The sequence below is a fragment of the Salvelinus alpinus genome, chromosome 13, assembly GCF_045679555.1.
Source record: "Salvelinus alpinus chromosome 13, SLU_Salpinus.1, whole genome shotgun sequence".
Lineage (NCBI taxonomy): Eukaryota > Metazoa > Chordata > Actinopteri > Salmoniformes > Salmonidae > Salvelinus > Salvelinus alpinus.
The window spans coordinates 5,893,622-5,907,153 of record NC_092098.1 but is presented as its reverse complement, the minus strand read 5'-3'; the positions used below and the strand labels follow the sequence as shown (position 1 = coordinate 5,907,153).

Below are 13,532 nucleotides of genomic sequence, written 5' to 3'. Positions count from 1 at the left end.
GGTTCCAAGAGACTTTATATGGCCTCAGATCTGCCTAGCAACACCATTCCAATTCTCACTGCTTACTGACATCTAGGGGAAATCGTATGCAGTGCATGTCGACTCATAGATTACATGCAATTTAATAAACTGACCCTGGAACAGAGCATCGATTTCAGATTTCTCACTTCCTGACAGGAAGTTAGCTGCAACTTGAGTTCTGTTTTACTCACAGATATAATTCAAACGGTTTTAGAAACTAGAGAGTGTTTTCTATCCAATAGTAATAATAATATGCATATTGTACGAGCAAGAATTGAGTACGAGGCAGTTTAATTTGGGAACGAATTTTTACAAAGTCTAAATGGCGCCCCCCTATTGACAAGAAGTTTTTAAGAACAAATTCTTATTTTAAATGACGGCCTAGGAACAGCGTATTAACTGCCTTGTTCAACGACAGATTTTACCTTGTCATCTCAGGGATTCGATCTAACAACTAGGCTACCTGCCGCCCCTAAAACAAAGGTTAGGCCTATATCCTCACATAGTCCCACAATTTGATCCCTGCTTTTAACTATAAGACATCTCCACAGAAATGTATAGCCTAAGGATTGCATGGTGACAGTGATTGTGTATGTTGAACTCTGGAGAAAAAACTAGGTCAAATCATGACATCAGTGATTTTCAGGTCAGAGAAAGATGCCCGAGTTTCTGAATTGGAATTCCGAGTTGGATGACAGTTCAAAACAACAACAAAAATCCCAGTCTGAGCTTGTTTTTTTAAACAAATTTCCAGTTGTCATGAACGCACTGAAGTCGGAAGTCAGAGATTGCCGAGTTCCGAGTGGTTTTGAATGCGCCACAAGAGACCTAGGCTACTTCTTATTTCTGAAAAGGGCTACCTCCAACAAATAGGCCTTGTGTCTGTATTGATGTGGGAAATAGGCATCTACACAGTAATGGTGGCTGGCTACAATATCAACTAGCCTAATAATTGTTGTATTGAGGTAATATGCCTATTTTCGCTAAATCGACGAATGAAATTGATTAATTACTCTGGCAATGAAAAATATGTTTTATATAATCATCATCATACATGTAGACGTTTATAAGGCATTCATGTGAGATCTTTAATAATAAACTACAGACATTTAAACTAACACGTGATGCGTTCATGTTAAGATCTTTCATAATAAAAAACTTACAAGCGACGTGAACTTGTCGGCAGTTTGAAGATTTATAAAAACACTTGTCTCCATTGACAGTCCATGTTAATTCATGGTGGTATTTTATGGCGCTAGGAAGACATTAGGTGACTTGGTGGGAGGTATCAGTAACTTCAGAAGGCTTAATTTTGGCACATATCACCCCCCATAGAAGTGCAACACAATATACAGGTCGTTCCCAATTTGCATTGCACGCAGCGCCTGCTCCTTCTGATCTGAAGAAACAAAAACAAACATCACAAGTCCACTTCAGGTTACCTTAACTCAACAGCACCCATCTTTTTCACCCAACCTGAAACCACCCATAGAGCAGCCAAAAGGCCTGGTTCCACCCTCAATGCAAGGCTCGGGCTCCTCACAACACCGTCTACCCCTTCCATTTCACCTAGAGAACTCAAACTGGTATCAGGCTCACTCTGAACTTGACACCAATCTTCCTAAACATACCCTCTCCCTTGTTATTGCTAGCTTCAACAGATTCAAACCTATCCTCGGTCTCCCTCAGTCCATTCAACCTCTTTCTTTCCCTCCAATCCTCCCCCCACAGCTAGATGATAGGCAGTTCATAAAGGTAGTACTGTATCTTGAGAGAAGGGAGCATAGACTAGACTGGTTGGTGTGTTTGGTCAGCTATTACATTCCATAGAATGAATTGAATGGGCATCTCCATTCAAGTCAATGATGGAATAAGGGGTGGACTGGCAGCCATTTTGAGTGCACCCATGCCAGATAGTAAAAGCTAGGTTGAAGATGACAACCTAGAGTATAAGCAGTAAATGTACCCTTCAATCTGTGCTGTGATTTGTTGAGTTAACTCAACTGACATTACAAATAATACATTCCATTGCATGAGCATGTTGATAGAACATTCCAAAATACCATGGAAATGATTGCATCAGAATACCAGGCAAGCAGCCATTGCGAGTGTACTCATGACTTTACCAGTCAAATTGCCAGGGTTAAAGCTTCCAAGCCCATTCTATTCCTGCCATTTGCCAAAGAGACTCACCTTTCGGCAATCTTGAAATATGAACATTCTATCATTACTGAGCTTGAAGAGATCAGAAGATTTTATCCTGATTCGATAACCCTCACAGCTATCATCAAATCACAATGTTTATTCAACTTAGACTGATGGGAAAACGTTCTTAACTTTATTCATACATGCTCCTACCTGGGTGTGCCAATAGCTTTTTGGTCTCTTAATGGCCAATACATAGCATCAGCAATCCAGGGTTTATATACATCATTGCCTGCTACCCTTTGATAGGCTACAACTGTCTTCTCTCATAATTTAAAAAAAACTACAGATATATCATAAGCAATCAATAACTATTTAGACGTGAACATTTCATTTGCGTCATTGTTTACTGTTCACAGCTGCATGGTAAAAATTATTAAAACAGAACAACTAGACCAAAGATTGAGCAAACAAACATATAGTGCCAGTTTCCTGGACAGATAAATAATAATAATTTATTCAACTTTTATAGCACTATTCATTACATAAAGAATCTCAATGGGCTTTAAAGCTAAACAAAAATGCATGCAATTTAGAAAAATCACAACATCATAAGATGGACAATCATTAGAAAGTTAATGGCTTGAGTGGTCATCTGAGGGAGGTGGTCACACAGGGAGAGAAAGAAACAGGTCTGGCTTTCAGGCTAACATATCCTTCATATCACCGAAATATCCTTCATTGGTCTATGCAGCTACAGTAAGATACATCACCAAAACAGTCCACTGAAATGTTTGGGTGCAATGTCAATGCATACATAAATGTGTATAGGTCTAAAATCTAATCTTTCAAGTAAACTAAAAAAGATTGCTAGCGACAGAGTAATCGGTAGATTAAGGGCCTGTTTCTCAGACAGACTAAGCATATTCCTAGACTAAAACACATGTTCAATGGAGAATATCTATGGAAAATGTGTTTTTAGTCCTGGACAAGGATTGAATTGTGTCCAGGAAACTATCCCTAAGCCATTTGGAAGGTGAAACGAACAGACATAAAACTGTGCTGTGGATAACTATGACAGGAGAACACAGATGTAGATTTGGTAGTCAATGAATACTAGAATACTTAGTTGTAACATCAGTTTTGGGAATAATAAATACATTATATATACACATTGATTCTTCAAAAATATAACTTATAAATGCCTCATGAGCTTAGTTCAACTGTCGAACCCAAAATAGAAGCTTGTTTTACTCCAATGTTGGTAAACGTAAAAAAAAACTGTATAGCCTCAAAATATTGTTAAAACTATAATTTTGATATCATGCATGGTCAGTCCTTGCATCAATAGCTCGGTCTATGAATTTGAGTGGTTACATTTCTACAGGTCCATCCCGCTACTTTTTACCAAAACAGAGGTGGGATGGTCGCTTTGTTATTGTTTCAATTAAGGATTTTAGCTTTAAAAAGGGGCAAGAGGGTTTGAAAGTGCATTAAAAGACTAATCTGATGGCAACTAAATTGCTTTTATTTATCTTTGTGACGATGCAGAGTCAGACTGCAGATGTGCTGAAAGGTGGTTAGCTAGACTTTCGTTTGGCTGTCTCCGTAGACACTCTCATCACTGTAGGCAATGTAAAGAAAGAAGTCCTCTTCGTGGTGTTCCTATTACACAGAGATTCAACATTCGGTTAATCAGGAATGTGTTTGAGACAACATAGAAAATCAAGGAACATTTCAGGATAAGTAGGATAGACCAGATGTAGGATGTCAGAAAGGCAGGAATTCCTGATTAATCAGGAGGAAATACCACAGCACCATGCATAATGTATAAGAGGGAATAAATTAAAAAAAATTAAGCCCTGCCTGGATAAATAGGCTCAGTACCTGGTAAAGTAGTCCCATGGTGGCTGAGGTGGGAGGAATTACATTGTTGACAAAAAAGAAAAGGGCGTCCTCTGCCCGCAGGTGAATCCTCTTCCGTATCAGGAAGTAGAACTGTCCCACTTAAGAAATAAGAAAATACGTTAATTCAGATCAAAATGTGGAAATAGACAACACAATTCGATACATGTCCTGTATCTCACCTGTAAGATCAGAGGGTACAAGATATTTCTTCTTGTCCAAATCACCAATTCTGGCTTTAGGGGCTTTCTCCACTATCACCTGCAAATTAAATAAAATCCCCAGGCAGTCAGATGACTAAAAATTAATTTATGAAATTATTACCGATTCTCAAAGCAACATGTTAAAAAATATATATATATTGATATTGTGTCAAAAAGATGTCAATTTAGCAAAATAGCTAACAGCTAACGTTAGTTAGCTACCTAGGAATGTAACATTAGCTAGCTGGCTAGAACGGCAGTGTAAAACGTTCAATCAAAAACAATCTGTGACCAATTAATTTGAAAACTTTTTCCAAAGATGTAACCATATATGTTAAGGTTGTAGCTAGTACTAACACTGTCAATGTCCTGAAGTTCCTCTCTTTGTTATTGTGTGGGTTTACAGCCGACAAGCTAAGCGGTTAGCATTTCGCAAGCATTGGCTAGTTAGTTAGCAGCAACTCAGCAGCAACTCACCGGCACTCTATCTGGGTACTTCTTCCTGATCTTTTCCCCCTCCGATCTTCTCTTCTCAAATGGGTGCTCTTCTTTATACAGGAATTTCATTGTCACGGTTTAATTTTCCTCCAAACTCTAAATTTGGATGACAGTTCAAGCTAGCCTATGCCTGCCCTTTGTATGGCAGCAAAATTATGCAATTCTATAAAATCTGATAGCCTTGTTGTCAATGCTAATTTCGTGACGTTGAACGTTATGACGAGGGATAGAACAATGACGTATCTAAACCTTGGTTAAACATGGGATTAATGCCGCGTTCAAAAAAAACTGGGAACTAGGAAAAAGAATGTATTACATTTATTAAGCGCTTTTCATATAATCTAAAAGCACTTCAAACGCAAAACAAACAATATATCATATGCTACTCGGAACAAGGAAACTCGGAAATGTCCGACATGCTGATTCGTTGAACGCGGCACGTGTATAACTACAACCAGTTAGCCAGTCGCAAATGTCCTAGTTTCCTTGTTCCGACTAGCACATGAAAGCAGCAAAAGGCAAAATATTTTAAAACTGTATTTTCCGAGGATGGTAGACTATGGTAATGGGTCTGCAGGTGATTTTGTAGAGGGCAAATCTGGGAACCAGGCCGAGTCTTACAGCAACTGGACTTCTCCTCTTCCAATCTGTATCAGCAGCTTTGGGGGACAAAAAAAAACTCATCACACAATTCAGAATAGTAGCGTCATCCTCTCTATGAGCCCTCTGCCTCAGCACTGTTGTATTCCTCTATCTCCCATTCATCTCACGCTTCAGGCGATTCGTCAAAATATCAGGAACTGTCAGCCAGGTTAAACAAAAAAATATGGTACTCTGTCCAGATAAAAAAAATTTAAACAAAAGCTAGCTAGCCAAGCCAAAAAGTGAGTCAATCTGCAAACCCGTGGTTTAAAACGACCGATACACGCAATTAAAACTCAACGTTATCCAGGGGTGACAGTAGATTTAATTACTTACCGGTACGGGACACCCAAGTGCGCCCACGCAATTTTTGAATACTCCAAAAATTACAGGGTAGCCTACTCTGCTGACACTGACAAACAGATTTACATTTAAGTCATTTAGCAGGCGCTCTTATCCAGAGCGACTTACAAATTGGTGCATTCACCTTATGATATCCAGTGGAACAACCACTTTACAATAGTGCATCTAACTCTTTTAAGGGGGGGGTGGGGGGGTTAGAAGGATTACTTTATCCTATCCTAGGTATTCCTTAAAGAGGTGGGGTTTCAGGTGTCTCCGGAAGGTGGTGATTGACTCCGCTGACCTGGCGTCGTGAGGGAGTTTGTTCCACCATTGGGGTGCCAGAGCAGCGAACAGTTTTGACTGGGCTGAGCGGGAACTGTACTTCCTCAGAGGTAGGGAGGCGAGCAGGCCAGAGGTGGATGAGATCAATACAGATCAATACAAACGGTTGTCTGATCCATATAATTGACCTACAAAAGGGGGATATACAAATACAATGACGTCCATCTAACCTGGAGGAGGAATTTGTCCAAAAACAAACGTGGTACTGACCCAATGATAAAGACCGTGAACACTCACCAAATCGTATGGTCTACATTCGGAAGGGCTCGCAATTTGGGCAGTGCGCGCTGCAAACGCCAAATATATGATTGTTAAATTGCGACTGTCAGTGAAAAGCAGAAACCCAGCCAGGCATATCATAATATTTAAAAATACAATCGCGGAAAAACTGTTTGGGAAACAAATGGATATTGCTGTAAATAGATCGCAATTAAGAGACTCCAATCTACCATTTACTTATCAAAATTCTCAATTTAGGCTACTGTCCGCTCAACTATTTTATTGGCACCCGCGGAGAACATCGGCCATATCATCGGTGAGTAAGAAGCCAATGATCCTCTGTGGCCAAATAATGCTTTCTGGTGTAGTAGCCTATTTTGAATTATTTTGTAAAATTTCTGTATATACAGGAGTAAGATTATTTTATTAAACCTTTATTTAACCAGGTATGCCTGTTGAGAACAAGTTCTCATTTACAACTGTGACCTGGCCAAGATAAAGCAAAACAATGCGACAAAAACAGTTACATATAAACGAACGTAGTCAATAACACAATAGAAAAAAATCTATGTACAGTGTGTGCAAATGTAGAAGAGTAGGGAGGTAGGTAGGCAATAAATAGGCCATAGAGGTGAAATAATTACAATTTAGCATTAACACTGGAGTGATAGATGTGCAGATGATGTGCAAGTAGAGATACTGGGGTGAAAAAGAGCAAGATAAATAACAATATGGGGATGAGGTAGTTGGGTGTGCTTTTTACAGATCCAGGTACAGTGATCGGTAAGCTGCTCTGACAGCTGATGCTTAAAGTTAGAGAGGGAGATATGAGTCTCCAGCTTCAGTGATTTTTGCAATTCGTTCCAGTCATTGGCAGCAGAGAACTGGAAGGAAAGGCGGCCAAAGGAAGTGTTGGCTTTGGGGATGACCAGTGAAATATACCTGCTGGAGCCTGTGCTACGGGTGTGTGTTGCTGTGGTGACCAGTGAGCTGAGGCAAGGCTTAAATGACAGACTTAAATGACCTGGAGCCAGTGGGTTTGGCGATGAATATGTAGTGAGGGCCAGCCAATGAGAGCATACAGGTCGCAGTGGTGGGTAGTATATGGGACTTGTGACAAAACGGATGGCACTGATCGATTACATCCAGTTTGCTGAGTGATGGAAGCTATTTTGTAAATGACATCGCCAAAGTCAAGGATCGGTAGGATAGCCAGTTCTATGAGGGCATGTTTGGCAGCATGAGTGAAGGAGGCTTTGTTGCAAAATAGGAAGCGAATTCTAGATTTAATTTTGGATTGAAGATTTTTAATGTGAGTCTGGAAGGAGAGTTTATAGTCTAACCAGACACCTAGGTATTTGTAGTTGTCCACATATTCTAAGTCAGAACCGTCCAGGGTAGTGATGCTAGTCGGGCGGGCGGGCAGCAATCGGTTGAAGAGCATGCATTTAGTTTTACTAGCATTTAAAAGCAGTTGGAGGCCACTGAAGGAGAGTTGTATGGCATTGAAGCTTGTTTGGAGGTTTGTTAAGTGTCCAAAGAAGGGCCAGATGTATACAGAATGGCGTCGTCTGCGTAGAGGTGGATCAGAGAATCACCAGCAGCAAGAGCGACATCATTGATATATACAGAGAAAAGAGTCGGCCTGAGAATTGAACCGTGGCACCCCCATGGAGACGGCCAGAGGTCCGGACAACAGGCCCTCCGATTTGACACACTGAATTCTGAGAAGTAGTTGGTAAACCAGGTGAGGCAGTCATTTGAGAAACCAAGGCTATTGAGTCTGCCGATAAGAATGTGCTGATTGACAGAGTCGAAAGCCTTGGCCAGGTCGATGAATACGGCTGCACAGTACTGTCTTATCGATGGCGGTTATATCGTTTAGGACCTTGAGCGTGGCTGAGGTGCACCCATGACCAGCTCGGAAACCAGAGTGCATAGAGAAGGTACGGTGGGATTTGAAATGGTCAGTGATTTGTTTGTTAACTTGGCTTTTGAAGATTTTAGAAAGGCAGGGCAGGATGGATATTGGTCCATAACAGTTTGGGAGTGTCTCCTCCTTTGAAGAGCGGGATGACCGTGGCAGCTTTCCAATCTTTGGGGATCTCAGACAATACGAAAGAGGTTGAACAGGCTAGTAATAGGGGTTGCAACAATTTCGGCTGACAATTTTAGAAAGAGAGGGTCCAGATTGTCTAGCCCAGCTGATTTGCAGGGATCCAGATTTTGCCGCTCTTTCAGAACATCAGCTGTCTGGATTTGGGTGAAGGAGAAGCAGGGGGGGGGGGGGGGGGCTTGGGCAAGTTACTGCAGGGGGTGCAGAGCTGTTGACTGGGGTAGGGGTAGCCAGGTGGAAAGCATGGCCAGCCGTAGAAAAATGCTTATTGAAATTCTCGATTATCATAGATTTATCGGTGGTGACAGTGCAGTGGGCAACTGGGAGGAGGTACTCTTGTTCTCCATGGACTTTAGTGTCCCAAAACTCTTTGTAATTAGTGCATCTTGGGACACTAAAGTCCATGGAGAACAAGAGTACCTCCTCCCAGCTGCCCACAACACTGTCACCACCGATAAATCTACGATTAAGTTTTGGGACACTTTTCCCTGAAAAGTTGCATATCGCGGGGGCTATTTGATGCTAATGCAAAACGCCACAGGATGTTTTTGTGTTGGTCTAATCAGGCTAGGCCTGTAGTTTTGGCAATTTCATTCAGTTTACTTTAGGGAAAGCGTAGCTTCCGCTAGCCTTATGGACAAGCCGCCAATGCCTTTCAACGTGGCATAAAGACATCCGATTGTCAAACAATCACGTAAAAGGAGCTCCCTGGAGGCTAGCAGCGCACATTGGTTCACTCCAAAAAATAATTAGAGCATCCAAATCCCGACAGTGCACTGTGCACCTGCAATTTGATGAATGAAAGAGACAGTTACAAAGCACATACGTGTATTGTAATGAAATTCTGCGATTGTCATTAGGCCTACACATGTAGCCTGAATTGATGCATCCACTGTTGTCCACCCGCGCTTCGGTCTCCGCCTTGACAAAATGTTCTCCTCAAACCACAACAGAATTGGGAGCATATACAGCCCTGTTTCCGGTCAATTCGCACATTTTTCATGCGGCTTACATGCAGTAATGTTAAATAATGGTGTAATAGTCTATAGTTTTTGGGGGTATGATGTGAAAATTACATTTTACTGGTACAGCTTACCCCCACTATTTAGTTTACCAGGTCCCCATATCGGACCGCCTTACTTTCAACCCTGTTGTTATCAAAAACATAAGAGCTGATTAAAATAACAATTAAAACCCCCTAAAAAGAATTATGTGCAAATGTACAGGCGATTGGTGCCTAGGCTGCTCCGACTTTAGTGCGTTCAAGACAACGGTGAACGAGCCCGACTGGAAAAGTCTTTTGAAAGGTCGTCCAACTTGGAATTCCAAGTCGGTAATCCGGCATCTTTGAGCACCAAATTTCTGACATGAAGATCACAGACGTCATGATTTGACATTTTTTTGTTCCTACAGTAGTTGTTTTGAACTCGGCAAGAGTATCACAGTATGAGTCATAATACCCATCAAACCTAGCAGTCAAACAACGTAATGGTTCCAATAGTTTTTTTCCCATAGAGGATTTTAGCAACACTTAATATAAGGGCTGTTTCCAATGTAGTCTTACCCTGGCATGACATACAAGTGTCAATCTCTCTAGGACAAGGTGACTTATCAATATGTTTGACTGTATTTACTCCCCCAAAATGAAACGCTAATTAGCTGCTTATGTGGCTATCAAAGAATTACAAATACATTTTTATTTGTCACATACATGCTTAGCAAATGTTATTGCGGGTGTTGCGAAATGCTTGTGTTTCTAGCTCCAACAGTGCAGTAATATCTAACAGTTCACAATCTAAAAGTAAAATGGAATATATACATTTTAGGATGAGCAATGTCGGAGTGGCATAGACTAAAATACGGTAGAATAGAATACAGTATATACACATGCGATAAGTAAAGTAAAAATATGTAAACATTATTAGTGACTAGTGTTCCATTTTTAAAGTGGCCAGTGATTTCAAGTCTATGTATATGGTGCAGGGTTACGTAACTGGGTGGAAGCAGCCAAGTGATAGCTATTTAACAGTCTAATGGCCTTGAGGTAGACTGAAAAATAGCTTATTTCGGTCGCAGCTTTGATGCATATCTACTGACCTCGCCTTCTGGATGATAGCGGGGTGAACAGGTCATGGCTCGGGTGGTTGATGTCCTTGATGATCTTTTTGGCCTTCCTGTGACATCGAGTGCTGTAGGTGCCCATCGGGTGCTGTTGGAGTCCTGGAGCGCAGGTAGTTTGCCCCCGGTGATACGTTGTGCAGACCGCACACCCTCTGGAGAGACCTGCGGGTGTGGGCGGTGCAGTTGCCATACCAGACGGTGATACAGCCCAACAGGATGCTCTCGATTGTGCATCTGTAAAAGTTTGTGAGTGTTTTTGGTGACAAGCCAAATTTCCACCCAAGGCGCTATTGCGCCTTCACCATGCTGTCTGTGTGGGTGGACCATTTCAGTTTGTCAGTGACGTGTACGCTGAGGAATAAAAAATCATAAAAAACTTTCCACCTTCTCCACTACTGTCCTGTCGATGTGGATAGGGGGGTGCTCCCTCTGCTGTTCCCTGAAGTCCACGATCATCTCCTTTGTTTTGTAGACGTTGAATGTGAGGTTATTTTCCTGACACCACACTCCGAGGGCCCTCACCTCCTCCCTGTAGGCCGTCTTGTCATTGTTGGTCATCAAGCCTACCAATGTAGTGTCTGCAAACTTGATGATTGAGTTGGAGGCGTGCATGGCCACGCAGTCATTGGTGAACAGGGAGTACAGGAGGGGGCTGAGCACCCACCCTTGTGGGGCCCGTGTTGAGGATTAGCGAAGTGGAGGTGTTGTTTCCTACCTTCACTTTCTGGGGGCGGCCCGTCAGGATGTCCAGGCCCCAGTTGCACAGGGCGGGGTTCAGACCCAGGGCCCCAAAATGTAGTTTTGATCTTGGAGGGTACTATGGCGTTGAAGGCTGAGCTACAGTCAATTAACAGCATTCCTCTTGTCCAGATGGGATAGGGCAGTGCGATGGCATCGTCTGTGGATCTATTGGGGCGGTAAGCAAGTTGAAGTGGGTCTAGGGTGTCAGGTAAGGTAGAGGTGATATGATCCTGAAGTAGCCTCTCAAAGCACTTCATGATGACAGAAGTGAGTGCTACGGGGCGATAGTCAATTAGTTCAGTTAGATGTCTTGGGAACAGGTACAATGGTGGACATCCTGAAGCAAGTGAGGACAGCAGACTGGGATAGGGAGAGATTGAATATGTCCTTACACACTCCTGCCAGCTGGTCTGCGCATGCTCTGAGGATGCGGCTAGGGATACCGTCAGCCTTGCAAGGGTTAACACGCTTAAATGTCTTACTCATGTCGGCCACGGAGAAGGCGAGCCCACAGTTCTAGGTAGCGGGCCGCGTCGGTGGCACTGTATTATCCTCAAAGCGGGCGAAGGTCTTTAGCTTGTCCAGAAGCAAAACGGTGTCTGCAACTTGGCTGGTTTTCCCTTTGTAGTCCATATGTCTCGTGTCTGAGCCGTTGAATTGCGACTCCACTTTGTGTCTGTACTGACGTTTTGCTTGTTTGATTGCCTTACGGAGGGAAGAACTACACTGTTTGTCATCAGCCATATTCCCAGTCACCTTGCCACAGTTAAATGGAGTGGTTCGCACGAATGCTGACATCTATCCACGGTTTCTGGTCAGGGTAGGTTTTAAGTCACAATGGGTACAACATCCCTTACACTTCCTGATAAACTCAGTCACCGTATTCATGTATTCGATGTTATTCTCAGAGGCTACCTGGAACATATCCCAGTCCGTGTGAACAAAACAATCTTGAAGCGTGGATTCCGATTGGTCAAACCAGCTTTGAATAGACCTTAGCACGGGTACTTCCTGTTTGAGTTTCAGCCTATAGGAAGGGAGGAGCAAAATGGAGTCGTGATCAGATTTGCCTAAGGGAGGGCCGGGGAGGGCCTTGTAGGCATTTCAAAAAGCTGAGTAGCAGTGTTATAATTTGTTCTCAGAGCAAGTGCTACAGTCAATGTGTTGGTAGAACTTCGGTAGCGTTTTCCTCAATTTTTCTTTGTTAAAATCCCCAGATACAATAAATGCGGCCCCAGGATGTGGTTTCCAGTTTGCATAAAAGTCCAGTGAAGTTCTGAGGGCCATCGTGGTATCGGCTTGAGGGAGAATATACACGGCTGTGACTATAACCGAAGCGAATTCTCTTGGCAGACAATACGGTCGGCATTTGATTGTGAGGTATTCTAGGTTGGGTGAACAAAAGGACTTGAGTATGTTGAGTATGTTATCACAATCACACCATGAGTGGGTAATCATGAAACATACCCCCGCCTTTCTTCTTCACGGAGAGTACTTTATTCCTGTCTGCGCAATATACTGATAACCCAGATGGCTGTATGGACAAAGACAGTATATCCCGAGAAACCATGTTTCCGTGAAAGAGTATGTTACAATCCCTGATGTTTCTCTGGAAGGAGATTCTCGCCCTGAGCTCGTCTACTTGATTATCCAGAGACTGAACATTAGCGAGTAATATACTCGGAAGCGGTGGATGGTGTGCGCGCCTCCTGAGTCAGACAAGAAGTCCACTCCGAATACCGCTTCTCTGCCGGAAGTGTTTTGAATCAGCCTCTGGAATTAATTCAATTGCCCTGGGGGGTACGAACAAAGGATCCAATTCAAAAGTTGTATTCCCAGTCATAATGCTGGTGAGTTACCGCCGCTCTGATATCAAAAAGTCATTTACGGCTGTATGTAGTAACACAAAAAATGTCCTGGGCTAATAAAGTAAGAAATGACACACAAAAACAAAATACTACAAAGTTGCTAAAGAGCTAGAAGCAGAGCTCCCCTACCTGTCGGCGACATCTTGCAAAAAGTGATCTGAACGAGACTGCCGAACCGAGGAGAAAGTAAGAATCTCTGGATTAACTATGTTAGCTAAATTTAGTAACGAATAAATTGTCTAAATGTCTTTAAAAATTGACCATTCTGTGAACGGTCTTGTGTAAATTTTAAATGTACACAATACCTGTTAGCAAAGGTGTCAGCTTGAGATGACATGCAGTAGCTTGCAGGGATTTGTAGTGAAG

The 13,532-nt window shown here is 42.4% G+C and overlaps 1 protein-coding gene across 1 annotated transcript; it reads right to left on the bottom strand.

The window, feature by feature from the left end:
* Window positions 1-2,645: 2,645 nt before the first annotated feature.
* Window positions 2,646-5,005, bottom strand: gabarapa (GABA(A) receptor-associated protein a). Its single transcript, XM_071337551.1, has 4 exons — window positions 4,752-5,005; window positions 4,254-4,332; window positions 4,054-4,172; window positions 2,646-3,831 (listed from the first exon to the last, which is right to left on the bottom strand). Exons 1-4 carry the CDS (start codon window positions 4,839-4,841, stop codon window positions 3,751-3,753), a joined length of 369 nt encoding a protein of 122 aa, XP_071193652.1. The 5' UTR covers window positions 4,842-5,005; the 3' UTR covers window positions 2,646-3,750.
* Window positions 5,006-13,532: the final 8,527 nt, after the last annotated feature.